The 27,986-nt window shown below is 40.0% G+C and overlaps 1 protein-coding gene across 2 annotated transcripts; it reads left to right on the top strand.

The window, feature by feature from the left end:
- The first annotated feature begins 312 nt into the window (after positions 1–312).
- LOC100659438 (zinc finger protein 791-like) lies at positions 313–27,280 on the top strand. 2 transcript variants are annotated; one of them, XM_064280739.1, is made up of 5 exons: positions 313–618; positions 6,277–6,524; positions 16,480–16,606; positions 17,765–17,915; positions 18,519–27,280. In XM_064280739.1, exons 2-5 carry the CDS (start codon positions 6,522–6,524, stop codon positions 20,287–20,289), a joined length of 2,052 nt encoding a protein of 683 aa, XP_064136809.1. In that variant the 5' UTR covers positions 313–618; positions 6,277–6,521; the 3' UTR covers positions 20,290–27,280. The 2 variants fall into 2 exon arrangements, with proteins under 2 accessions (XP_064136809.1, XP_023408137.2); XM_023552369.2 differs by having other exon boundaries at positions 313–657.
- The last annotated feature ends 706 nt before the right edge of the window (positions 27,281–27,986 follow it).

The following is a 27,986-nucleotide window of genomic DNA, read 5'->3' as shown; positions in this document are numbered from 1 at the left end:
CTTCAACAATTCTAAAGATGGGGAAATATTCATGAGGAGCAAAGAAATTATTTCTCTGAAGACCATGGTAAAATTTTTTCAAATGCTCAGATACGCAAATACCAACTTTCTCTGCTCCCCAAGGGTATCTTTGATTACTGAAATAGTGTTTCAGTTATGTACACATTTAAGAAAACCTGGGTTTCTCGCTATAGAGGAAATAACGACAGCTGTGGCTAGATCCCAACTACAAGGGGCAGACGCTGAACCGACCTCTCTGTGTTCCCGCACGGAACCTTTCCCCTGATGCACCGAGAGTTCCAGAAACCGGAAGTGGGGGAGGGCGTCCTCCGTAGGCAGCCTCGTTTGGTTGCTATTCTCCTCCGGTGTAAGGTAGTTTTTGCTTTGTCACCAGTCAGCCTAAGGCAATACCAGGTGACCCCACAGGCTCCTGTCTCGGGGTCTAAGGGCGCGTCTCCCGCTTGCCTGGCACTTCTGGTCTCTGCGGCCTCCCAGAGCCTCGGGTCTTCTCTAGCCGGGGGAGCCGCTGCCCTTTTGCCGCCGTCGCTGGCTGTTTCGCTTTGCTGCTTCCTCTGAGATCCGGGCCCACCGGGCCGCAGCTGCTCTCTGAACGACCGGGTAGGTGGGGCGGACCTGTGTCTCTCGGTGCATTCACAGGTAAAATCGTGTGAATCCTCTCTAAGTAAAAGTGGGGTTCTCAGACCACCAGCGTCAACTTCATCCGAGTGTTTGACAAATGCAGTCACGGGCCTCATGTATGCCCAGGGCAGTCAGCTGGAGTCTTAATGTGCTGCTCCCGCCCCCTCCTGTCTGAAGCTCACCATGCTCCCTTTCGTTTTCTTTTACAATCTAGGTTCTCAGTTGCCACCACTCTCGAACGCGCGCGCGCGCACACACACACACACGTACACACACGAGTCATGTTTCACTCCTCACTAGGCCTCAGTCACGCTTTGCTCTGTATGTATGGTTTAGTATTTATTGAGCTGTTTCGGAAGGGCTGGGCAATTTGCTAAATACTTGATATGTTAAAGAGCATTGGTAGCACAGTGGTTAAGAGCTACGGCTGCTAACGGAAAAATCGGCAGTTCCAATCCACCAGCCGCTCCTTGGAAACCCTATGGGATAGTTCTACTCTGTTCTATAGGGTTGCTAACTAGAAGAACAAAACCAAAAACAAACCAAACCCATTGCTGTCCAGTGGATTGCGACACATTGTGACCCTGTAGGGCAGAGTAGAACTGCCTCATAGGGTTTCCAAGGAGCCACTGGTGGATTGGAACTGCTGACCTTTTGGTTAGCAGTCATAGCTCTTGACCAGTGTACCACCAAGGCTCCACTTTATATACTGCATCTCCTTTTATTAACAACACAGAGATAGGGAGTATTTGTGGCATTTTCCAAAAATAATAGTCTTGGAGAAATTAAATAGCTTGCCCGTGGATACATATCTGGTAAATGGCAGTGTCTGAAATCAAATTCAGGTCTGTTCTTAAAAGGGCATATTCTTGATCACAATTTCCCTGCCTGAAATGGCTCTCCTTTGTTTTCTGTGCTGCTTCAAGGCAGGACTTTTGTTGGGTATTGCTGGTCACACAAACAGTTAAGATTGTGGTGAGGAATGTAGCCCCCTTCTTAAAACATCGTTATAGATGTTTAAGACAGACGAAGAATTAAGAAACACAAGTTGGAGCTAGCTTGTATATTTAGGACCATATTTATCCCAATTTCAGGGGGGAAATATTTAGTAAGAGGCATGTTACGAGGAATTTCTTTGGCTGGAAGGCAGAAACTGTCATCATGATTGTGTGAGAAACACTACAGCCAACCCTAGGTCTTCTGATGTAAAATGTGTTGTTGCCGAACAAGCTTAATATAGGCGATGTGGGAGATCACACACCCAATGTGTGTGATCTTTGAGGGATTGGATGCTGGGGAGTCAACCATAATTTCTGCTTCCAAAGCTCCATACTTCTTAAAAGGTTGAAGGCTTCTTGAAGGAAAAACTGTTCATATTCCCAATGTCAGAACAGTGGATATTAGGAATGAAGGCAGAGAGGCGTGTGTAGTAAAACTAACCAAAGTACTTGAACAGATCCTAAAGGGTCAGGCAGGATCCTGTGCTACAAAAAGTACCTCATTGTAATAATTATTTTACAAAGTAAAAGTGTCAAGTAGGGAGTCCCCGGGTGGAAGAAAAGGTTAAGATTACTAGCTGAAAGGTTAGTGGTTGGAATCACCCAGATTTGCCTTGGAAGACAGGCCTGGCGATCTATTACTGAAAGGTCACAGCACTGAAAACCCTATGGAGTGAATTTAAAGTGTCCAAATTTAAGTGTCCTCTTTGAGAAGTTATTGGAAACTCCAATGCTATTAGCCTCCTCTTTTTGTTTGTTTGTTTGTTTGTTTTTAACTATTTAGGATTATAATATATGTGAATTTTTGTTTGTTATGGAAGCAGTCTTTTTTTCCTTTTCATGTTAATAAAAAGGTGATCCACATCCAATTACCTTAAAAAGTCTTTCCTTTATATACTGCAGTTTCTCAAATCTGGGTTTATTTCTCTAGGTTAGTACAGCCTAAGATTGGCATTAAACCTGTGTAGTACACATGTTCCTCCTTCTATCCCCATGATAAGATGTCCCTTTTCACTCACACACTCAGACCAAGGAACTGAGTTTCTTTCTTGTTTTAATAATGTCATTTCATGCTGTCTATTCTTGTGTGTGGTAAAATATGTATGACAAAACCTTTTCTTATTTCAGCCATTTTTACATGTACAATTCAGTAACATTGATTACTTTCAGCATGTTGCGCAGCCATCACCAATGTCAGTTTCTAAGTTTTCCATCGCCCTTAGCAGAGACCTGGTGCCTCTTAAACATTGACTCACCGCCTCCTTCCCATCCGCTCCAGTAACCATTTGATCTCTATACATTTGCCTGTGCTAGCCATTTCATTTAAGTGCGATGGTCCAGTATTTGTCCTTTTGTGTCTGACATATTCCATTCATGTTGTAGAATTTATGAGAACTTCTCTTTTTTTGATTGAATAATATTCCATTTTGTTTATCCATGCATCTGTTGATGGACATTTGGGGTTTTTCCACTTTTTGGGTATTATGAACAGTGCTGCAGTGAACATCGGTGTAAAAATACCTGTTTGCATCCCTGCTTTCAAGCCTTTTGGATATATACCTACTGCTGTTGTTAGGTGCTGTCAAATCTATTGTAGACTCATAATGACTCATAACTGCCGTAATGTTTTCTCGGGTGTGATCTTCACAGAAGCAGATTGCGAGCCTTTCTCCCGCAGAGCTGTTAGATGAGTTCAAACATGACAGACTTTCAGTTAGCTGCCGAGTGCTTAACGTTTGTGCCACCAGCGCTCATAGAAATGGAAATTTATGGGTCATAGGGTAATTGTAGGTTTAACTTTTTTTTCCTTTTTTATTGTGCTTTAGATGAAGGTTTACAGAACAAACTATCTTCTCATTAAACAGTTAGTACACATATTGTTTTATGGCATTGGTTAACCCCAGAACTTGTCAACACTCTCACTTCTCCACCCTGGTTCCCTATTACCAGGTTTTCTGTCCCCTCCTGCCTTCTAGTTCTTGCCCCTGGGCTGTTGTGCCCCCTTAGTCTCATTTTGTTTTGTGGTCCTGTCTAATCTTTGACTGAATCTCAGGAGTGACTTAATTACTGAGCTAAAAGGGTGTCCGGGGGTCAGGCTGTTGGGGTTTCTCTAGTCTCTCAGGCCAGTAAATCTGGTCTTTTTTTTTTTTTTTTTTTTGCAAGTTAGAGTTTTGTTCTCAATTTTTTTCCAGCTCTGTTCGGGACCCTCTATTGTGATCCCTGTCAGACTAGTCAGTGGTGGTAGCCAAGCACCATCTTGTTTTATTCGACTCAGTCTGGTGGATGCCATGGTAGTTGTGGTCCATTAGGCCTTTGGACTAATCTTTGCCTTGTGTCTCCAGTTTTCTTCATTCTCCCTTGCTCCCGAAAGGGTAAGACCAGTGGAGTATCTTAGATGGCCCCAGACAGGCTTTTAAGACCCCAGATGCTACTCACCAAAGTAGAATGTAGAACATTTTTTTTTTATAAACTGTGTTATAGCAGTTGAGCTACATGTTCCCTGAGATGTAGTTTTAACTTTTTGAAGAGCCACCAAACTTACCCACAGAGGCTGCATAATTTTCTTACAATCCCACTGCGGTTTCTCCACATTCCCACAAACTCTTGTTTTCTGTGCTTCTGATAGTAATTATCCTAGTAGGGATAAGGTGGTATCTCATATGGTTTTGATTTGCATTTCCCTAATGACTAATGGCATTGAGCATCTTTTCATGTTTGTCGACCGTTTGTATATCATTTTTTGGGAAATGTCTAAGGTTTTTTGCCCATTTTTAAAATGATTTGTTGGTCTCTGTGTTGTTGAATGGTAGCAGTTCTTTATATATCCTGGATACCCCTTATGGGGCATATGATTCCCCAATACAGTAACACCTGTGAAAGCTGGAACCTATGTAAGGCGGAAACCTGCCAGAGAAGGAAAACTCAAATATTTTCCACAAAAACAAGAGATACAAAAGTGGTAAGACCACACCTTTTCAAGGGCAGAAAACTTCGAGACCCATAAAAGCAAGACGGTCCTGCTCTCAAGGTTTCATTGTATTTTCTCCCATTCTGTGGGTTGCCTCTTCACTTTGTTGACAAAGTCCTTTAATGCACAAGATTTTTAATTTATCTGCTTTGTCTTTCATTGATTGTATTTTTGGTGTCATATCTAAAAATCCAGTGTTGAAAACTAATGTGTGGAGAAAATAAATGATGTTATTTTTTGAAAATTGTAATAGTGTTGCATGCGTCCAAAAGTTCAAAAATGCATAGAGTAGAAATGATCATTAAATACCACTTGTAATCTCAACATTGACAGAAAAATGTGGTGCCTTTTATTTTTCCCTTTTCTTCCCTAGAGATAGATATTCTGAAAGTACTCCCTTTTTGGACTGGAGTTCCCCTTGGAGATATGACTGGGAATGTAGTCACTTCATGCCAAATTCAAACTTTCACTCAAAACTACTGAATTTTCCTAGTTCAGAATCTAAGAATTGTCCTTCAGATAACACCACAGTATCAGCTTAAACCCACCCACATTTCCTAAAAGTCCTAAGACATGCCAGAACAGTGCTTTTCCTTTCCTTCAGCTTGAAGCTTCAGAAGTGGGAAGGAGCCTGTTACAGAGGTTTCAGTTTGATTCTTTGTGTCCAGGAAGACAGCCTGCGGGTTGAGATACGGGGTCTTGGGCACCAATGGACTCAGAGACCAAACCCTCCCCATAGTCCACTTGGGGCACTAAGGACTATATGGCTCTGAAATCTTACATGTCTAAGGCAGATCTTTTAAAAATCTCACCTGAACAAATCTACTTCTCACCTAGCTTGCCCAGCTGGTAAGTGGTATCTGCATCCATTTACTAGATTAGTGGAAGTAGTCCACGCTAGTCTGTGAGAGATCTGCCTTATGAAAGCAGCCTCTGAACTTTCTACTTTTTTTCTTGTCACAAGAAATTATAATCTCCACCCAGCAGCAAGAGGCATATTTCAAAAATGTCAACCAAGTAAGCTATCAATCTGTTTATTTTAGGATAATTTTTTAAAATAAATCAATGTATTTATTTTAGAATAAAATTCATATATTTTATGTTGGCCGACAAGATCCTACACGTTCAGGCTTATGTATTGCTCTCTGGCTTAAATTTATAACGCCCTCATGTTAGATAAGTTCTTGACACATTTTTAAAAAACTTTTTGAATGATGTGAAGGTTTTCTCTGCCTTTTAGCCTTTGCGTCTAGTATTTCTTCTTATCAGAGAAAAAGGTTTTAACGATAGGAATTTGATAATTCTTACAATTCAGGTCTCATGTCAAATGTCACCTCCTCAGAGAGTGCCCTTCATATCCCTTCAGTTACTCCCACTCATTTCTGCTTAAATACCATTGTAGGTTTCAGAATGAGGTAAATCCAGTTTAGGTTGATATTAATTTTAATCATTGAAACACAAGCAAATTGAATTAAATATAACCTTTGCTTTTAGCAGATCTATTTCCCCATTTTGGAACCCTGGTGGTACAGTGGTTAAAGTGATTGGCTGTTAACTGAAAGTTTCTTGGTTTGAAGGACCACTGCTCCATGGGAGCCTGGGAGGAAGCCAGAAACGTGTCACTCCTTGCTTACTCAACACTGTTGCCTCCCCGTCCTTCTTCCGTTTCAGGTCTCAAGCGTGGTACAGGAAGAACTAGTCCAGTCCAGGCATCTGGGAACCTAGGGCAACCATTTTGCACATCTGTAAATCACAAGTACAGCTTCAACTGCCCTGATTGGTGTGTGGACCAGACATTATTCATCTGCTTCCAGACTACCCTGTGCTCTGCTTCCACTCCCATCCCTTTTAACAGAAGTGGGTTCTTGGGCTTAGAGACAACATTCTCTCAGACTTCCAGAAACTGGAGCAAGGAAATGGTGAGTTCTGCAGAGAACTGGGTTATTCTTACTGTAAGTGGATGAAGGTTGAGATTGTGGTTCCTCAGTGAAGAAAAAATGTGGCAGAGGAGGCCAAGGGACTGAGTCCTAGGAGGCATCCTAAGGCTCTGCTCCACTGTCACTGGGCCCTTCCTCTGTGCATATGTGGCTTTTCAAGATTCAGATGCCTGGGATCGCCTTCCCTATGTGACTCTCAGAACTGGCACCACGGGGTGTTAGCATCCCTACCCTGGGCCTTGGTGCTCTGTATTGAATGACAGAGTCTCCTGACCAGAGCCTGAAGACAGTGCAGCTCTGGCTGTGGAGGCTGAGACTTGGCCCTCCAGAGCCATCCTTGTCCTATATTTCTTAGCAGTTTTCTTGACTTTTCCCAGCCACTGGAGCATTTTCTGTGCTGTTCTAAAACTACAGCTCCACTTTTCTCACAGTGCTATGTGTTAGAAAAGGAGGAAGAGAGTTTGTGGGTAAAGGCCCTGTTTATGGGGTCCTGGGTGGTGGTAGTGCTCTCCTAATGTCACCAAAGGTATGAACCTCGGGACAGTGAGTCCATCTGGAACTTCTGTAGAGTCTCCAGACACAGTTTTTTTTCACCTTCCCCCACCCCACAATGGGGAATGCTTTTTCCTTGAGGCTTGCAAGTGTGTGGAAAGCATCCCTTATGTAGGTTCTTGGTGTCCCGCCTATGCCTAGAGCTGGTGTTTAATCCCTGTAATTTTTCACTGTTCTCCATAGTCTTGAATTAGAATCTAAAATTAAAGTGTTCTCTTTTGCTAGAGAAGCTCAACATCTGAGACATGTGTATTTAAGTTCTTGTGTTTACAGTTTCCACTGGAAGAAAATTTCTAGATCATTTGCTGTGTCTCTACTGATAATTTTTCAATTTAACGAATATAAACCTCTGAAACACAGAGTAGTCTATTTTAAGTGATGTAAAACTTACTCTAAAGCTTACTTAAATTTTGAGATGGATCTTAAAAGACTTCTGTTACATTTAACTAGTCATGCCAGAAACCCTAACGTGTTGCATATTTTAGCCATTTTAGAAACGTCCTGGCTGAGCTAAAATGAATGTGTGGACTCTGATATCCCTGGTTCCTGTGTTTAGAAAGAGAGCTCTTAATTTATACTTTTGTGATTTGTACAAGCATTAGATCATTTAACAACAGTTGGTCCTAAATGATTAAATGGTTTTATTATTACAAATGTGAATTCCAAGTAAAAATTTATGTTTAAAAGTACAATATAGTTCACTGAAACTACGTTTTTCCAGTGGATAATACCTTCGAAGTTTGAAACTTAATATGAATTTTAAAAGTATAGCTTATGAAGACTTGTTCCCACTCTTGTCATCGCCCAGGTCATCCCTCTTCCCTCAGCTTCCCTTAAATAACCGTTTTTATTACTGTTTGAAGCATCTTGCCAGTGTTATGTATATGGAAGCAAATAGAATTTCTATTTCCCTTAGTTTGTTACACAAAAGACAGAATGGAATTTACACTTACTTTTTACTGAACAAATTATCCTGGCGATCTTTTCATAACAATGAACAAAAAACCAAGAACCAAACCCAGTGCCGTTGATCATAGCAGTACAAACAAACAAAAAAAAAAACCCATTGCCATCGAGTTGATTCCGACTCATAGCGACCCTATAGGACAGAGTAGAACTGCCCCACAGAGTTTCCAAGGAGCGCCTGGTGGATTTGAACTGCAGCCTTTTGGTTAGCAGCCATAGCACTTAACCACTACGCCACCAGGGTTTCCTAACAATACGTAAAAAAAATACATAGAGAGCTTAAATCTAAATTCTTATAAAAACTTCGGAATACTGTATACAAGTGACCTTAGTTTTTTTCCTTGCTGTGTTTAAGTGTATGGGCATGAATGGTTGCTGGGATTGTATCCATTATTTTGCTTTACAACATTTGTTGTAGTGAATATAAATGTAAATTTCTAAGATCTGGGTATCAATAGTTTACATATAAAAGCCCTTCTGAACTGTAGTTGGTAGGTGCCGCCCTGTGTACAACAGAACAAAACACTTCCTGGTCCTTTGCCATCCTCACAGTGGTTACTGTGTTTGAGCCCATCGTTGGAGCCACTCTATCAATCCATCTTATCAAGGGTCTTCCTCATTTTCGAAGACCCTCTACCTTACTACCTCTTACCTTCTCCAGGGATTGGTCCCTCCTGATTACATGTCCAAAAGTATATGAGAGGAAGTTTCACTGTTCTCACTTCCAAGGAGCACTCTGGCTATACTTCTCCCAAGACAGACTTGTTTGTTCTTCTGGTGGTCTGTGGTATATTCAGTATTTTTTGCCAACACCATAATTCAAAAGCATCAGTTCTTCAGTCTTCCTTATTCATTGCACATCTTTCACATGCATATGAGGTGATTGAAAACACCGTGGCTTGGGTCAGGTGCACCTTAGTCCTCAAAGCAACATCTTTGATTTTTAACATTTTAAGGAGATCTTTTGCAGCACATCTGCCCAATGCAATGCATTGTTTGATTTCTTGACTGCTGGTTTCATGGACATTGATTGTGGATCCAAGTAAAATGAAACCCTTGACAACTTACTTCTATCTTTTCTCTGTTTATCGTGATGTTGTTTATTGGTCCAGTTGTGACGATCTGAGTTTTCTTCATGTTGAGGAGTAATCCATACTGAAGGCTGTGGTCTTTGATCTTCATCAGTAAGTGCTTCAAGTCCTCTTCACTTCAGCAAGCAAGGTTGTGTCACCTCTGTATTGCAGGTTGTTAATTAGTCTTCCTGCAATCCCGATGCCCTGTTCTTCGTCATATAGTTCAGCTTCTCGTATTATGTGCTCAGCATACTGATTGAATAAGTATGGTGAAAGAATACAGCCTTGATGCAGACCTTTCCATACATTAAACCACACAGTATCCGCTTGTTCTTTTTGAACGACTGTTTCTTGGTTGAAGTACAGGTTCTTCATGAGCACAATTAAGTGTTCTGGAATTCCCATACTTTGCAATGTTATCCATAATTTGTTATGATCCACACAGTCTGATGCCTTTGCGTGGTCAGCAAAACACAGGTAAACATCTGTCTGGTGTTGTCAGCCAGGATCTGGCTGATACCAGCAATGATGTCCTTGGGTTCTACACATCCTCTTCTCAGTCTGGCTTGAATTTCGGCGGTTCCCTGTCAAGGTACTGCTGCAACTGCTTTTGAATGATCTTCAGCAAAATTTTTCTCATGTGTGATACTGATATTGTTTGATAATTTCCATATTTTGTTTGATTTCCTTTCTTTGGAGTAGGCATAAATATGGATATCTTCCAGTCAGCTGGCCAGGTAGTTGTCTTCCAAATTTCTTGGCGTAGATGAGTGAAAATTTCCAGCACTGTATCTGTTTGTTGAAACATCTCAATTGATACTCTGTTAATTCCTTGAGCCTTGTTTTTAACCCATGTCTTCAGTGCAGCTTGGACTTCTTCCTTTTCTACCACTGGTTTTTGATCATATGCCACCTACTGAAATGGTTGAACGTTGACCAATCCTTTTTGATATAGTGACTTTGTATATTGCTTCCATCTTCATTTGATGCTTACCGCTTCATTCAGTATTTTGTTCCTAAACCAAAAACCCAGTGCTGTCAAGTTGATTCTGACTCATTTTGCTCCTAGAATCTTTAAATATTGCAACTCGAGGCTTTAATTTTTTTCTTCTGTTCTTTCAGCTTGAGAAATGCAGAGTGTGTTGTTCCCTTTTAGATTTCTAACTCCAGGTCTTTGCACATGTCATTATAATACTCTGTCTTCTTAAGCCATCCTTTGAAATCTTCTGCTCTTTTACTTCATCATTTCTTCTTTTGTTTTAGCTTCTCAAAGGTCAAGAGCAAGTTTCAGAGTTTCTTCTGACATCTATTTTGTTGTTTTCTTTCTTTCCTGTCTTTTTAATGACCTTTCTTCTTGTATGATGTTCTTAATATCATTGCACAACTTGTCTGGTCTTTGGTCATTAGTGTTCAGTGCATCGAATTTATTCTTGAGGTGGTCTCTGAGTTCAGGTGGGATATACTCAAAGTTGTGCTTTGGCTCTGGTGAACTTGTTCTAATTTACTTCATCTTCAACTTGAACTTGCATAAGAGCAATTGATGGTCTGTTCTGTAGTCAGCCACTGGCCTTGTTGTGACCTATGATATTGAGCTTTTCCAATGTTTCTTTCGACAGATGTAGTCAGTTAGATTGCTGTGTATTCCATCCAGCAAGGTCTATGTGTATCGTCACTGTTTATGTTGTTGAAAAAAGTTATTTTCCGTGAAGAAACAGTTGATCTTGCAAAATTCTATCATGCAATCTCCGACATCATTTTTTATCACCAAGGCCAAATTTTCCAAATACTGATCCTTTTTCTTTGTTTCCCCCTTTCGCATTTCCAATTGCCAGTAATTACCAATGCATCATGATTGCATGTTTGACCAATTTCAGAGTGTAGGAGTTGGTAAAAATCTTCAATTTCTTCATCTTTGGCCCTAGTGGTTGGTTCGTGAATTTGAATAATACTCATATTAACTGGTCTTCCTTGCAGGCATATGGGTATTATCCTATCATTAACAGCGTTGTACTTCAGGATAGATCTTGGAATGTTCTTCTTGACAACGAATGCTACACCATTCCTCTTCCATTTGTCATTCCTGACATAGTAGACCGTGTGATTGTCAGATTTAAAATGGCCAGTACCAGCCCTTTCAGCTCAATAAAGCCTAGGATTTTGATGTTTATGTGTTCCATTCATTTTTGGTCAAGTTCATATTTTCCTAGATTCATACTTTGTACATTCCAGGTTCCAATTATTAATGGATGTTTGCAGCTGTTTCTTCTCATTTTGAGTCATGTCACATCAGCAAATGAAGTTCCCAGAGCTTGCCTTTGTCCATGTCATTGAGGTCAACCCTACTTTGAGGAGGCAGCTCTTCCCCATTTGTGTTTTGAGTGCCTTCCAACCTGAGGGACTCATCTTCCAGCACTATATCACACAGTGTTCTCCTGCTATTCATAAGGTTTTCACTGGCGCATTTTTTTCAGAATTAGACCGGCAGGTCCTTCTTCTTTGTCTTGTTGTGGAAGCTCAGCTGAAATCCGTCCACCATGGGTGATCCTGCTGGCATTTGAAAACGGTTATATAGTATCTTAGTCATCTAGTGCTGCTATAGCAGAAATACCACGAGTGGATGGCTTTAACAAAGAGAAGTTTATTGTCTCACAGTCCAGTAGGCTAGAAGTCCGAATGCAGGGTGCCATCTCCAGGGAAAGGCTTTCTCTTTCAGTCAGTTCTGGAGGAAGGTTCTTGTGATGCATCAGTCTTCCCTTGGTCTAGCAGCATCTCAGCACAGGAACTACAGGTCCAACGGACACGCTCTGCACCCAGCCCTGCTTTCTTGGTGGTATGAGGTCCTCGTGTCTCTGCTTGCTTCTCTCTTTTATATCTCAAAAGAGATTGGCTTAAGACACTATCTAATCTTGTAGACCTCGTCAGTATAACATCATAATGATAGGATTTACAACATATAGGGAAATCACATCAGATTATAAAATGATAGACAATCATACAAGGGAATCATGACCTAGCCAAGTTGAAAGATATTTTTGGGGGGCACAATTCAATCCATGACGTATAGCTTCTGTCATCATAGCAACACAGAAGCCCCCACAGTACAACTAACTGACAGATACGTGGGGGAATTAGGTAATTAGTTTATTAAAAAAAATAAGCTAGTTGTAGAAGTGATTGTGAGTCATGGTTATACCATGTGTTTCATAGTAGAATTGTACTCTCTAGGGTTTTCAGTGGCTGATTTTTTGGGGAGTATAATACTAGACCTTCGTAAGTGCCCATGGGTGAACTCAAACCACCAACCTTTCAGTTAGTAGCAGAGCGCTTAACCCGTTGCGCTAAGCAAGGACTTCATTTAGTTGACATTACCCCACATTTGGAAATGTATGTGCTTTCTGACACTGACCTGCATTACTCGCTGTGTCATGAGTCAACTTAACATAGATCAATGGGCCTTTTTCAGGGCTGTTTGTTTTTTCCGTTGGTATGTTTGTGTATTCCTATACTGATACCATGCTGTCTAGTATACCAAAAAACCAAACCCACTGCCATCGAGTCGATTCCGACTCCTAGTGACCCTGTAGGACAGAGTAGAACTGCCCCATAGAGTTTCCAAGGAGCTCCTGGTGGATTCGAACTGCCAACCTCTTGGTTTGCAGCCGTAGCGCTTAACCACTATGCCACCAGGGTTTCCCCTGTCTAGAATATTACAGCTTTATTTGGAAAGTAAATATATAAAAGTATAATTACACATGGACATGTTTGGACAAGCCCCCATGCCTTTTTTATTAGAACATGTTGATAGTTTGTGGGCATTTGCAGTTCTAAATGTATACATTAAATACATTTTTAATGTGTTTTTTTTTTTCTTCTGTGAAGTCCTAAAAAATAATTAAATTGGTTGGAATTTTATAGAAGTGCATTTAAAATAATGATCTATCTGGGGAGAATGATTTTCTAAGAGCATACATACCTTTTCATTTATTTTCAGTCTATTTGGATGTCATTTAATAATATTTTATAACTTTCTCATTATTATCTTTAATTATGTTCCTTTTAGGTACTTTTTATTAAAATACATGTTGTCTTTTAAAAGTTAATTTCTCAACTGCTTAGTACTGGTGTATAGAACTGAAATATTTAAAGTAAACCCTTCTCTGATTTTCTTTTTTTGTAATCTGAATATTACCTAAAATCTCACAATCCTATTATCACATATACCATCTTTAGGGATTCTAAATAAACAGTAAGTTACTTGTAGAATAAAATGTGGTTGTGCTCCTCCCTCTCACCCCCGTTTAACATCTTATTTCTTTGTTTCTTTACTGTTCTTTGTTTCTTTTTTTGGCATTTACCAGCTACAACCTTTAGGATAATGTTGAGTCGGAATGGAACGATGAGTATCATTTTTTTCTATCTGCTTTTACTGGGAGAAAGGAATTTTTCAATAAGTGTGTACTTTGGAGTACAGGCATATCTTGTTTTATCGTGCTTTGCTTTATTGCACTTAGCAAATACTGTGTTTTTTATAAATTGAAAGTTTTTAACAGCCCTGCATTGAGCAAGTCTGCTGGTGCCATTGTTCCAGCAGCACGTGTGCCCTTCATCTGTCACGTTTTGGTAATTCTCACAATATTTCAGACTTTTTCCTTATTATTGTATTTGTTATGGTGATCTTTGATTAGTGTTCTTTGATAGTACTATTGCAATTGTTTTGGGGCCCCACGAACTGCACCCATAGATGATGGCAAACTTAATTGATAAATGTGGTGTGTGGACTGCTCCACTGACTGGCTATTCCCCAGTCTCTTTCCCTCTCTCGGGGCCTCCGTATTCCCTGAGATACAACAATATTAAAATTAGGCCAGTTAATAACCCTACACTGGCCTCTAAGTGTTCAAGTGAAAGGAAGAGCTGCACATCTCTAACTTTAAATCAAAAGCTAGAGATGATTGAGCTTAATAAGGACAGCATATCGAAAGCCAAGATAGGCCAAAATCTAGGCCTTCCCACCAAATAGCCAAGTTGTGAATGCAAAGGAAAAGTTCTTGAAGGCAGTTAAAAGTCCTATTCCAGTGAACACGCAAAAGATGAGAAAGCGAAATCGAGTAATTGCTGATGTAGAGGAAGTTTTAGTGGTCTGAATAGAAGATGAAACCAGCCACAACATTCCCTTAAACCAAAACGTAATCCAGAGCAGGCCCCTAACTCTTTTTGTTCCTATGAAGACTGAGAGAAGTGAGGAAGCTGCAGAAGAAAAGCTTGCAGAGGTTGGTTCCTGAGGCTTAAGGAAAGAAGCCGTCTCCATAACATAAAAGGAGAAGGTGAAGCGGCAAGTGCTGATGTGGAGGCTGCAGCACGTTATCCGGAAGATCTAGCTAGGCTAATTGACGAAGGGGCCACAGTAGAGAGCACGTGTTCAGTGTAGGCAAACCAGCTGTACGTTGAAAGAAGATGCCCTCCAGGACTTCCAAGGCTAAAGAAGAGAAGCCGGTGCCTGGCTTCAAAGCTTTAAAGGACAGACTGACCCTCTTGTTAGGGACTAATGCAACTGGTGACTTTAAGTTGAAGCTAATGCTCATATACCATTTTGAAAATCCTGGATCCCCTAAGGATAAGCTGAATCTACTCTGCATATGCTTTATAAACAACAAAACCACCTGGGTGATAGCACATCTGTTTACAGCATGGTTTACGGAATATTTTAAGCCGCTCAGAAGAAAAGATTCTTTTTGAAATATTACTGCCCATCGACAGTGGTGACCTGAGAGCTCTGATAGAGATGAACAAGGAGATTAATGTTGTCTTCATGCCTGGTAACACAGCATCCATCCTGCAGCCCATGGATCAAGAAGTAATTTTGACTTTCAGGTCCTCTTATTTAAGAAATGCATTTCATGAGGCCATAGCTGCCATAGATAATGATTCCTCTGATGGATCTGGACAAAGTAAATTGAAACCCTTCTGGAAAGGATTCACTGTTGTAGATGTCATTAAGAACATTTGTGATTTGTGGGAGGAGGTCAAAATATCCACATTAACAGGAATTTGAAAGAAGGTGATTTCAACATTCATGGATGACTTTGAGGGGTTCAAGACTTTACTGGAGGAAGTAACTGCAGATGTGGTGGAAACTAGAATTAGAAGTGGAGCCTGAAGATGTGACTGAATTGTTCCAATCTTATGATAAAATTTTAACAGATGCAGAGTTGCTTCTTAAGGATGAGCAAAGAAAGTGGTTTTTTGAGATGAAGTCTACTCCTGCTGATGATTCTGTGAACATTTTTGAAATGACAGCAAAGGATTTAGATAATCATAATCATTTGCCAATTCAACAATGTTTTCGTGTATAACTTGGTGACACTAATTACGTTCATCATGTTGTGCAGTCATTACGAAACAGGAATTGTAACTGCTTCTTGGTTGGCAAACGCAAGGACATGCTATTCTTGTTTTTACAGAGGTAGTGATCTTTGTTGTCTTATACGATTAGACTCTGTTTTTGTGGGGGGAGGGTTATGGGTTATGTTTGTTGAGGGGAACTGGCACTAATAATTGGTGTACACTTACATCAGGTCTCGAAATTTGAGACTCATGGGGAGATCTGGATTCTCATGTTTCCTGTCTCTCACCTGAGCTTTTTTTTTTTAAACTTTTATTACTTTCCCCTGTTCCTATGAAAGGGATAGAAAAGATGACAGAATAATCAATTTAAAAAAAATAGGCGACTGACATGTAAAAATTGCTAATTCTCCAAAAGATTCTTTTTTTAGCATGTGCATCTGTCACCTCTTGATCTCCTAGAGTTCAAGAAAATATGATTAGCGCAAGGCCTAGGGTTATCAGTCTGTGTGGGCCCCTTCTCCAGTGGCTGTGATGGGCAAAAGGAATCACTGCCCTTCTACAGTGTTTCCCAGTTGTTAATACCTCGTTTTTCCTTCGGCCTGTGCTTTATGTTTTGTTGAGTCTTCTAGTGGGTCTTATGGAAAGAGTTGAAATTGTACAGAAGGAAGTGATGACCTGAATTAGGGCATTTCTCTAATTTCTGCTATGTTTTCTAACTGTTCTAAACCATAAACAGAGAGGACTAAGACTGCAATTGGTCACAGTCAAACTGTAGAGAGATTATTTCAGTGTGTTGGAAGTCTGTGAGACAGGAGGTGAATGTAGTTAGTATAGGGACAAGGGTAATGGGTATACCCTACAGTATACCTTGGGAGAACACAAAACCTTATGTCAATTCCTTTGAATTCTCAGTTCCCCAGGACAGTCAGCCTCACTGTTCATTTTTGTACACATTAGAGTATATGGTACTTTGCTGATCCATAATGTGTGGGATGTTTTAGGACTCAGTGGTTATTGAGGATGTGGCCGTGGTCTTTACCCAGGAAGAGTGGGCTTTGCTGGATCTTGCTCAGAGGAAGCTCTACAGAGATGTGATGATGGAAACCTTCAGAAACCTGGCCTCTGTGGGTAAGATTGGTATCATTTAAAAAAAAATAATTTTATCCCTTCAGTGAACAAAAATATTTTACTCATTGAGTTTGCTCCAGTATCTGGGCTGAGGAATGGGAATAAATCATTAAATAAAACAAGAATGGTTCCTTGGTATATGGACCTCACAAATCCTGGCTTCCCCATGATCATAAAGCTCTGTGTATTATGGTTTTCAGTTCTCTTGTGATTAAAAACTTTGAGGCTCTTTGAGTGTTCTAAGTGTTAGTATTGGCTTCAGGGGTCACTTTGGACCTCTGAGAGATTTGTGTTTTGGGACCTTGTAGAGAGTTTGACTGTGTTCGTTACAAGTTTGACATAATTGTTTTGCTGCAGATAAGCTCACACCTGCCCATCTTCAGAGACCCTGATGAGCAAAGTATTGGCTCAGTGTCAGGGAAATGTTCATTGCTCTGTCCTATCTTCCCTAATGATATTCATTTCTCTGTAAGCACCATGTCAGCTATACCCGTTGGTTTTGCCAAAGAAGGAAGGACAGTGGAGATAGAACTCATCCCGGGCCACTGTGTCAGTAAGCACCAGGAAAGCAAGAATTTTTTGAAGGGCCAGACCTGCATGGAGGGAATTACATTTGAATTAGTTGACTAGAAGTCTCTTTTGTTTTGAGGACACAGCTTCACAGATACCTGAGCTTACCTTCCTGACTTTAGCAGTCCTCTCACACCTGGGTTATGGAGTCCATTTTCATCCTTTAATGTTACATGTGTATTGTGTCCAGTATCTTTCTAGTTAGCTCTCCTAATTACACCTGTTTGTGTCATCATTACTGTCAATCTTCATGGGTATATTTTCTGGCAAATTGATTTTTAACCATTGTCAGAGGGCTGAAACAACAAAACGTGACTAAGTCTTTTTTTGTTCATAGCAGTCTTTTTATGGAAACCTTGGTGGCATAGTGGTTAAGTGCTACGGCTCCTAACCAAGAGGCCGGCAGTTCAAATCCACCAGGCGCTCCTTGGAAACTCTATGGGGCAGTTCTCCTCTGTCCTGTAGGGTCGCTATGAGTTGGAATCGACTTGATGGCAGTGGGTTTTGTTTAGCAGTCTTTTTATTTTCCAAATAATTCTCTTCCTTTTTGTTTTACATTGTGAACCTCAACTTGAATTTTTGGGTCAGTCTCTCAAAACCTTAATGATGCAGAAACGCTATTCATCGAACATGTAATGGTACAGTTCATGAAGAAGAACACATGGTCCTCCATGTTAGGAGAAGTCTCCAAATCGTATGGCAATAAAGATCAGCATAAAAACCAGAAGAGACATTTGAGGTGAGTGCCATTCAAACAAGAGAAAACAGTGTTTCAGGAGAAAGTTGTAAGGTGCCCTGACATCGCGTATATACACACACATGTGTGTGTATATATATATATATATATATATATATACACACACACATATATATATGTGTATATATAAAATAGTTTGTAAAGCAGAGTCACCGAAAATCAGGGAGACACTCAATGAGATGGACTGATACAGTGGCTGCAATAATTGGTGCAAACATAGTGACGATTGTGAGGATGGTGCATTACCAAGGCAGTGTTTCATTCTGTCATACATGGGGTCGCTGTGAGTTAGAACTGACTTGGCAGCACCTAACAACAGTATACATAAACGTAGTTGTAAAATTATGTGCTCAGAGAATTTTCACAATATAACATTCTCATAAATTTGAGTCAGATACTGAGTATTTGAAACATTTCTTTTGGACACAGTTATCAGAGTGCCACATATCTTAGAATAACTAACAGTAATGGTAGTATTTCTGCTAGATGATTTAACCTATGAAATACAAGACAAGTCAGGGCAAAAACTGTGCACTTTGACTGTGTTTGTTAATCATGAAATGGTAACAAATTTATTTCCAACAGCATGTTGCCCATTTTTAACAGAAGTCATATAGTAGAGAGCCTCTATGAAAGTAGTAAAGGTAATCCATGTGGGAAAACCTTCAGCCGGATTCCAAGTCAAACTGTGCTACGGAGAAATCCTCAAGAAGTAAATCATTTTGAATGCTGTGAATGTGGAAATGCCTTCATGGATAACTCGTCACATAACTATCATGCCATATCTCACACTGGATGCAGTATGTATCAGTCTAAGGAATGTGGAGAAGCCTGGAGTTGTCCTTCACACCTAACCACTCCTATGAGGACTTGTACTGGAAAGAAATCCCATAAATGTAAGGTATGTGGGAAGGACTTAATCTGTATCTCAACCCTTAAGAATTCTGAGACAGCACTCACTGGTGAGAAACGATCTGAATGTAATGAGTGTGGGAAAGATTTCTGTAGTTTATCATCCTTTTGGACACATGTGAGAGGTCATAGGTGTGAATGTAAAGAATGTTGTAAAACCGTTAGTCATCCTTCATCCCTCATTTCACATAAAAATTTTTGTAATAGAGATAAGCCTTATGAACATAAGGAATGTAGGCAAGCGTTTAGTGCGGCATCCCTCACTCAACATATAAGAACTAACAGTGGAGAGAGGCGTTATGAATGTGTGGAATGTGGGAAGGCTAGTCAGGCCTCATCCCTCACACGTGTAAGAATTCACAATGGAAAGAGAACTTATGAATGTAAGCAATGTGGGAAAACCTGTAGTTATTCCTGTTACCCCTCTGAAGACATAAGAACTCACAGTGGAAAGGAACCTTATAAATGTAATCAATGTGGGAAAGCCTTTAGTCAGCCATCACATCTCACTACACATACAAGAGTACATAGTGGAGAGAGGACTTATGAATGTAAGGAATGTGGAAAAGACTTGAGGTGTTCCTCAGTCTTCACTACCCTTATAAGGACTCACACTGGAGAGAGGCTCTATGAATGTAAGGAATGTGGGAAAGTGTTTAGTTATTTTTCAAACCTCCATAGACATAAGAGAACTCACAGTGTAGAAAGACCTTATGAATGTAAGCAATGTGGGAAAACCTTTACTCGTTCGTCCTATCTCTCTCAACATTTAAGAAGTCACAGTGGAGAGAAGCCTTATGAATGTAAGCAATGTGGGAAAACCTTTCGTTACTCCTATTACCTCTCTGAACACATAAGAACTCACAGTGGAGAGAAACCTTATAAATGTAACCAGTGTGGGAAAGCCTTTAGACAGTCATCACATCTCACTACACATATAAGAATTCACAGTGGAGAGAGACCTTATGAATGTAAGGAATGTGGAAAAGGCTTTAGGTGTTCCTCCGTCCTCACTACCCATATAAGGACTCACACTGGAGAGAGGCCATATGAATGTAAGGAATGTGGGAAAGCATTTAGTTATTCCTCAGACCTCCCTAGACATATGAGAACTCACAGTGTAGAGAGACCTTATGAATGTAAACAATGTGGGAAAACTTTTAATCATTCCTCCTCTCTCTCTCAACACTTAAGAACTCACAGTGGAGAGAGGCCTTTTGAATGTAAGGAGTGTGGAAAAGCATTTAGTTATTCCTCACACCTCACTAAACATATTACAAGTCACACTGGCGAAAGACCTTATGAGTGTAAGGAATGTGGGAAAACCTTTACTCATTCCTCTTATCTCTCTAGGCACATAAAAACTCACAGTGGAAGAGGCCTTTTGAATGTAAGGAATGTGGGAAAGACTTTAGTTATTCCTCACTCCTCACTAGACATATAACAACTCACAGTGGAGTAAGACCTTTTGAATGTCAGGAATGTGAGAAAGCCTTTAGTCATTCCTCACACAGCACTAGACATACGACAACTCACAGTGGAGAAAGACGTTATGAATGTAAGGAACGTGGGAAAACCTTTAGTCATTCTTTCCTATCTCTCTGGACACGTAAGAACTCATAGTGGAAAGACTATGTCCAAAGTGGGTTGTTTCATCCTTACTGGTATAATTTCAAATACCAAATTGCCAAAGTCTCTGATTAAAGAACAAAGTTTCTCAGTGAGTAAGAAAGCAATATGAACTCAAAGAGTGGGTCATGAGAGCTACTTTGTGCCTTTGGGAGAAATGACAATTTCATTATAACTGCTGCACTGTCATCATCAGTGTTTGTTACTTTCTTAATCCAAGCTAAATTTTACCTTTCTTAAATTCTTCAGTTATTACAAATAAGGCTGCAGGGAATAACCTTCGATAAATCTGATTTTATACTTCTTAAAGTTTTATTGATGTTATTTTGCAAACAATAAAATACACTGATCTTGTATTTGATATAAGAGTGTTTTGTTTCCCTATTTATCGCATGTCCTTCCATTCTTTTGTATTGAAAATTAAACTTGTACCCTTTATAATTGGGAAGTTCCTTATAGGACATTACTGTGAGATGTAGATATTCTGTTTTTCATGGTGCTTTGGCCTACGAATTTTAGTACCCATTGACAATTACCACCTTTGAGTATTTTTACTGTGGTGATCACCAAATGGTATTTTCTGTTCCAATCATTTCTTCTATGTTTTTCTTTCCTATTGAAAAGTTGGAAATCCTAGTGGCATAGTGGTTAAGACCTGTGGCTGCTAACTAAAAGGTCGGCAGGAATCCACTGGATGCTCCTTGGAAACTCTATGAGGCACTTCTGCTCTGCCTTATAGGGTCACTGTGAGTTGGAATTGACTTGACGGCAACGGGTTTGGTTTGGTTTTTTATTGGAAAGTAATTAGTAAGTTTCTCGTAGGCCAATACCATGAAACTACAAATATTCTGTTTTTTTCATTGTGCTTTAGCCTGCTAATTTTAGTACCCATTGATAATTATTACCTATGAATATTCTCACTGTAGTGTTTACCAAATGGTATTTTCTGTTCCAGTCATTTTTTCTATGTGTATTAGTTGGAATTCTGCAAGGATATCTTTCCCTTTTCTCCCCTTTATTATTATTGTTTATACCAGTATAGGCTAATCCAAATTCTTTTTTTCCTAGCTCAAATTATCACAGATTTGGTTATTAGGAGTTCCCTTGAGTAGGCTCTGGAGCCCCGGTGGCTCAGTGATCAAATGTTCAGCTGTTAACCTAAAGGTTGGCAGTTTGAATCCACCAGCCACTCCTTGACAACCCTATAGGGCAGTTCTGCTCAGTCATACAGGGTAGCTATGAGTCGGAATCTACTTGACAGCTTTTTTTAAGTAGTTTCATGTATTTTTCAACACATTGTTCTTAGGTGCCGTTCAGCCAGCTCTGACTCATAGCGACTGTTATGTACAACGTAAAGAAACACTGCCTAGTCCTGCACCATCCTCACAATCGTTGTTCTGCTTGAGTCTGTTGTTGCAGCCACTGTGTGTGTTGTAACAGCCATTGTTCATCTTGTTGAGAGTTTTCTTTTTTTTTGCTGATGCTCTACTTTTGTAAGCATGATGTCCTTCTCCAGGGACTGATCCCTCCTGATAACATGTCCAAAGCATGTGAGACGCAGTCTGGCCATCCTTGCTCCTAAGGAGCGTTCTGGTTGTACTTCTTCCAAGACAGATTTGTTCATTCTTTTGGCAGTTCATGGTATATTCAGTGTTCTTCACCAACACCACAGTTCAGAGGTGTCAATTCTTGTTTGGTCTTCCTTATTCATCGTCCAGCTTTCGTATGCATTTAAGGTGATTGAAAACACCATGACTTAGGTCAGGTGCACCTTAGTGTTTAAGGTGACATCTTTTCAACATTTTAAAGAGGTCTTTTGCAACAGATTTGCTCAATGCAATGTGTCCCTTGATTTCTTGACCACTGCTTCTATGGGTGTTGATTGTGGATCCAAGTAAAATGAAATCCATGACAACTTCAGTCTTTTCTCCATTCATCATGATGTTGCTTATTGTTCCAGTTGTGAGGGTTTTAGTTTTCTTTATGTTGAGGTGCAATCCATATTGAAGGCTGTGGTTTTTGATCTTCATTAGTAAGTGCTTCAAGTCCTCTTCACTTGCATCAAGCTAAGTTGTGTTATCTGCATAACACCGGTTGTTAATGAGTCTTCCTCTAATCCTGATGCCCCATTTTCTTCATATAGTCCAGCTCAGATTATTTGCTCAGCATACAGATTGAATAGGTATGGTGAAATGATACAACCCTGATACACACCTTTCCTGACTTTAAAACAATGCAGCATTACCTTGTTCTGTTTGAACTACTACCTTGTGATCTATGCACAGGTTCCTCATGAGCACGGTTAAGTGTTCTGGAATTCCCAATCTTTGCATTGTTGTCCATAATTTGTTATGATCCATACAGTCAAATGCCTTTGCATAGTTAATAAAACACAGGTAAACATCTTTCTGATATTCTCTGCTGTTAGCCAGGATCTATCAGACATCAGCAATGATATCCCTGGTTCCACATCCTCTTCTGAATCTGGCTTGAATTTCTGGCAGTTCCCTTTCAATATATTGCTACAGCCACTTTTCAATGAACTTCAGCTAAATTTTGATTATACGTGATATTAATGATATTTTTTGATAGTTTCCACATTTGGTTGGAATACCTTTCTTTGGAATAGGCAAAATATATGTATATATAAAATGTGTGTTATAAATTTTTTGACATATCCCCATTATAATTTGTACATTTCTGTCTTCCAGTGTTCAAGGCTTATCTTGTACTTTTCCTGCTCAAGCTGTGGAGCTAGACTTTTCTATGAGAAACACTGGTTCCTTTTATTAGAAAATTACATTTAAAAACAAAGATCTCAGCATTAGACATGCTTATGTCTACTGGCCCTTACAGCAGAAAGATCTAGGAAATATGTGTTTGTGAACATGCATGTAGAAAGACATGTGTTTATACCGATTTCTATATGTATCTGTATATATTTGAAAAACCACAAGAACATATCCATATCTTTGATTCCCGTCCCAACACCATGTTTCATTTTAGCCTTTTGCCTTGTTTTATATGTTCTTGTTTCTCTAACAGTAACACTCCTGGCTCTGATTATCCACAGTGCATTATTTGCTGCATCATAGAATAAACATAGTTTCAGAGTTGCTTACCGTCATGTGATGAACAACTGTGCAGAAAGCCATTTGGCCTTTGTTCAAGGTTCCTGAGTGTTGAACTGCAGCTGAGACTGAGGGTGGGTAAGGTCAGAGGGACTACCTGGTGGCCTGATGCTAACTTTTTGAAGTATAATTTAGCTTATAATGCAGGATTGGCCAATAAAAGTCCAAAAGTTGAAGACTAAAGGGAGCTTCCCAGCTGGTGAGAAATATCCATCCATGGGGAGGGTAGCATGTCCTAAGGACATGGAAACTCTGCACTGGTATCCTCCTAGATCTCACCCCGTGCATCTCTTCGTTTTTATTCTTTTTTGTTATATTTAAGCCGTTATAATAAGGATGGCCATTTTGTGAATTCTTGAGTCATTCTGGTGAGTTATTGAACTGAAAGGGTTAGAAGTAACAGGATTGGGATCTTCTGATCTTGAGGCTGGTATTCCGAGGGGGGGTTAGAGCAAAACTCCAGACATTGAGCAAGTAGATCAGAAGTTGGGAGTTATTCAGACTCCCAGACTTGCAGCTGGTGTCTCCCTGTTTGACAGCCTAAAGGATGGCGTCCTTTTAACTTGTGTGGTCTTCCCTACCCTCAGGTGGCTAGATTCAGAGACAGAATCCTGCATGGCTGGCTGCTGCCAGAACCAAGCAAGGACAGGACCCTGAGATTACTACATGACACAGTTAGCATATGAAGTGGGAATTTTTTAGTTTCCTTTTTTTTTGATACAGATAGTAAGAAATTGAGACCAATAAGCTCCATCTGCCCCTAAAACCGGTGCCTCAACTGTTGTATCATGTGACTGATAGAATTTTAGTTAGGATTAGAAAATGGACTTAACCAGACTGATGAGTGTGCACCTGATGTCTGTACACTCGATAAATTTTAATGAGTGAATAAATGAATGAATATATTTAGAGACAATTAGGCTGGGACTTCCTGCTTCTCCGTACAAAAGTTTCTGCACCTACACCCATCCACACCTCCATACTCTGTATCTCAGTGAAAAATTTGGCCCTCTCCTTCAGCTGTGGGTTCCCTCCCTTCTCTGATGCATTATACCATCAATCATTTACTCTCTCTCCAGCGTCTTCAATATTTCCTGTCTCCTGATTATTTACCCTTAGTATCAAATTGCTCCAAACTAGTTAGAATCTTCTTCTGGCTATGTTTCAGCTCCTTTCACAATCTACATGTTTAAGCTCCTTTGAAAAGGTGATACAGCCCCCCATGTTCTTAGTTTCAGCCACCAATGCAATCAAATCCTTCAAGCCCATATCTCCAGCAGTGATGTCTTTCCCAGGCTTAAGCCGCAGATGTCCTGTAATCATTACAACAAGCTCCAAAGAGATCGATCTTGTTGTAATTGTATCCTTTAGCGAATATACAACTACTAGCAGAATGTTGGTTTTTAAATGCGGAGTCTAATTACGTTGCTGTCCTGCTTAACATCTGTATTTCCATTTTACCTGTCTAAAATTGATTGCCCTCGCTGTTTCTTTAGTTTTACATCAAGACCCCTCTGTAAGGCTACCACTTCTAGCAACTCTTCTATCGTCACCTCAGCTGCCCTTTCTCTGTACTATCTTGGTACTTTTCTTTGTCCCTGAGTTAATACAGCTATTATTCAAATTTACTCACCAAACACTAAGGCCAAAGATGAAGACATTGATGACTTTTACCAACTACTACAGTCTGAAATTGATCGAACATGCAATCAGGATGCATTGATAATTACACGGTGGTTGGAATGTAAAAGTTGGAAACAAACAGGAAGAATCAGTAGATGAAATATATGTCCCTGGTGATAAAAACAATGCTGAAGTTCACGTGATAGAATTTTGAAGACTAATGACTTCTTCATTGCAAATACCTTCTTTCAACAACAAACGGCAGCTATACATGTGGACCTCACTAGATGGAATACACAGGAATCAAATCGACTACATCTGTGGAGGGAGACGATGGAAAAGTTCAGTATCAGTCAAAACAAAGCCGGGGCCAACTGTGGAACACACTGTCAGTTGCTCATATGGAAGTTCAAATCAAAGTTGCAGAAAATTAGAACAAGTCCACGAGAGCCAAAGTATGACCATGAGTATATCCCACCTAAATTTAGAGACCATCTCAAGAATAGATTTGATGCATTGAATGGTAATGACTGAAGTCCAGATAAGTTGTGGAATGACATCAAGGACATCATACATGAAGAAGCAAGAGGTCATTAAAAAGACAGGAAGAAAGAAATGACCAAAATGGATGTGAGAAGAGACTCTGAAACTTGCTGTTGAACATCGAGTAGCTAATGTGAGAGGAAGAAGTGATAAAGTAAAAGAGCTGAAGAGAAGATTTTGAAGGACAGCTCGAGAAGACACGGTAAAGTATTATAATGACATGTGCAAAGACCTGGAGTTAGAAAACCAAAAGGAAAGAACGTGCTTGACATTTGTCAAGCTGAAAGAACTGAAGAAAAAATTCATGCCTCGAGTTGGAACATTGAAGCACTCTACAGGGAAAACATTGAACAGCACAGGAAGCACTGAAAGAAAATGGAGGGAATACACACAATCACTATACCAAAAAGAATTGGTCAATGTTCAACCATTTCAGGAGGTAGTATATTTTCAGGAACCGATGGTACTGAAGGAAGAGGTCCAAGCTGCACTGAAGGCATTGGGGAAAAACAAGTCTCCAGGAATTGATGGAATACCAATTGGGATATTTCAGCAAATGGATATGGTGCTTGAAGGGCTCACTCGTCCATGCCAAGAAATTTAGAAGACAGCTACCTGGCCAGTCGAATGGAAGAGATCCATATTTACTCCTATTCGACAGAAAAGTGATCCAACGGAACGCACAAATTACTGAACATTACCATTAATATTGCTTGCACATTAAATTTTGTTGAACGTAACTAAAAAATGCTCCCAGCAGTACAGCAACAGGGAACTGTCATAAATTCAAGCCAGACTCAGAAAAGGACTTGGAAGAAGGGATATCATTGCTGATAACAGATAGATCTTGGCTGAAAGCAGAGAATACTGGAAAGATGTTTATCTGTGTGTTTTATTTTCTCTGCAAAGGCATTAGACTCTGTGGATCATAAAGGATGGGTAATATTGTGAAGATTGGGATTGTAGAACGCTTAACTGTGCTCATGAAGAACCTGTACATAGACCAAGAGACAGTCGTTTGAACAGAGCAAGGGGATACGAACCAAAAAAACCCAAACCCGCTGCTGTCAAGTCGATTCCAACTCATAGCGACCCTATAGGACAGAGTAGAACTGCCCGATAGAGTTTCCAAGGAGCGCTTGGCAGATTCGAACTGCCAACCTCTTGGTTAGCAGCCGTAGCACTTAACCACTATGCCACTAGGGTTTCCATGGGGATACTGCGTGGTTTAAAATCAGGAGAAGTGTGCGTCAGGGTTGTATTCTTTTACCATACTTATTAAATCTGTATGTTGAGAAAGTAATCTAAGAATCTGGACTATATGATGAAGAACTCGGCATCACCATTGGATCAAGGCCTATTAACAATCTGAGGTATGCAGATGACACAGCCTTCTTGCTGAAATTGCAGACTTGAAGCACTTACTGATGAAGATCAAAGACTACATTCTTCACTATGAATTACACCTCAACATAAAGAAAAAAAAAAAAAACCCTCACAAATGGACCAGTAAGCGACATCATGATAAATGGAGAAACGAGAGTTGTCGTTAAGGATTTCATTTTAGTTCGTTACACAGTCAACACCCATTGAAGCAGTAGTCAAGAAATCAAACGAGGAGCATTGAGCATATCTGCTGCAAAAGACCTCTTTAAAGCGTTAAAAAGCAAAGATGTCAATTTGAGGACTAAGGTGCGCCTGAGTAAGTCTGACTTGGAAGAAATACGGCCAGAAGGCTCTTTAGAATTAAGGATGACAATATTTCATCTTATGTACTTTGGACATGTCAGGAGGGATCACTCCCTTGAGAACCACATCACGCTTGTTAGAGGGTCAGTGAAAGAGAGAAAGATGTTCTTTGAGATTGATTGACACCATGGCTGCAACAATGGCCTCAAGCATAACAATGATTTTTGAGTATGGTGCGGGACCAGGCAGTGTTTCATTCTCTTGTATACGGGGTCGGTATGAGTTGGAACTGTTTGGACAGCACCTAACAACAATGTATCTTGTTTTAGGAAATCATTGGATATATGACATCATTGTATTCATGGTGTCTGAAAGTAGTAGAATCAAGAGTGCCCTGAGAAGGAAGAGATGGAAGAACTGCAGGAATATAGGTTTTGTTTAATCAAGGAATAGATGTGGGTCACGCTTCAGGGAAGTGAGCAGATGTTTTGAAGTGAGCGACATTGATTTCAGAGGCACAGAGCTC

This window comes from Loxodonta africana, chromosome 3 (genome assembly GCF_030014295.1).
Source record: "Loxodonta africana isolate mLoxAfr1 chromosome 3, mLoxAfr1.hap2, whole genome shotgun sequence".
In the NCBI taxonomy this organism is placed as follows: Eukaryota; Metazoa; Chordata; class Mammalia; order Proboscidea; family Elephantidae; genus Loxodonta; species Loxodonta africana.
This window is presented reverse-complemented; position numbering and strand designations above follow the sequence as displayed.

Excerpts from the sequence above, each read along its gene's own strand:
- LOC100659438 (XM_064280739.1), top strand. Across the intron at positions 16,607-17,764 it reads CAGAAACCTGGCCTCTGTGG|TCTCTCAAAACCTTAATGAT; the intron begins GTAAGATTGGTA and ends TTTTTGGGTCAG. Across the intron at positions 17,916-18,518 it reads AACCAGAAGAGACATTTGAG|CATGTTGCCCATTTTTAACA; the intron begins GTGAGTGCCATT and ends TATTTCCAACAG.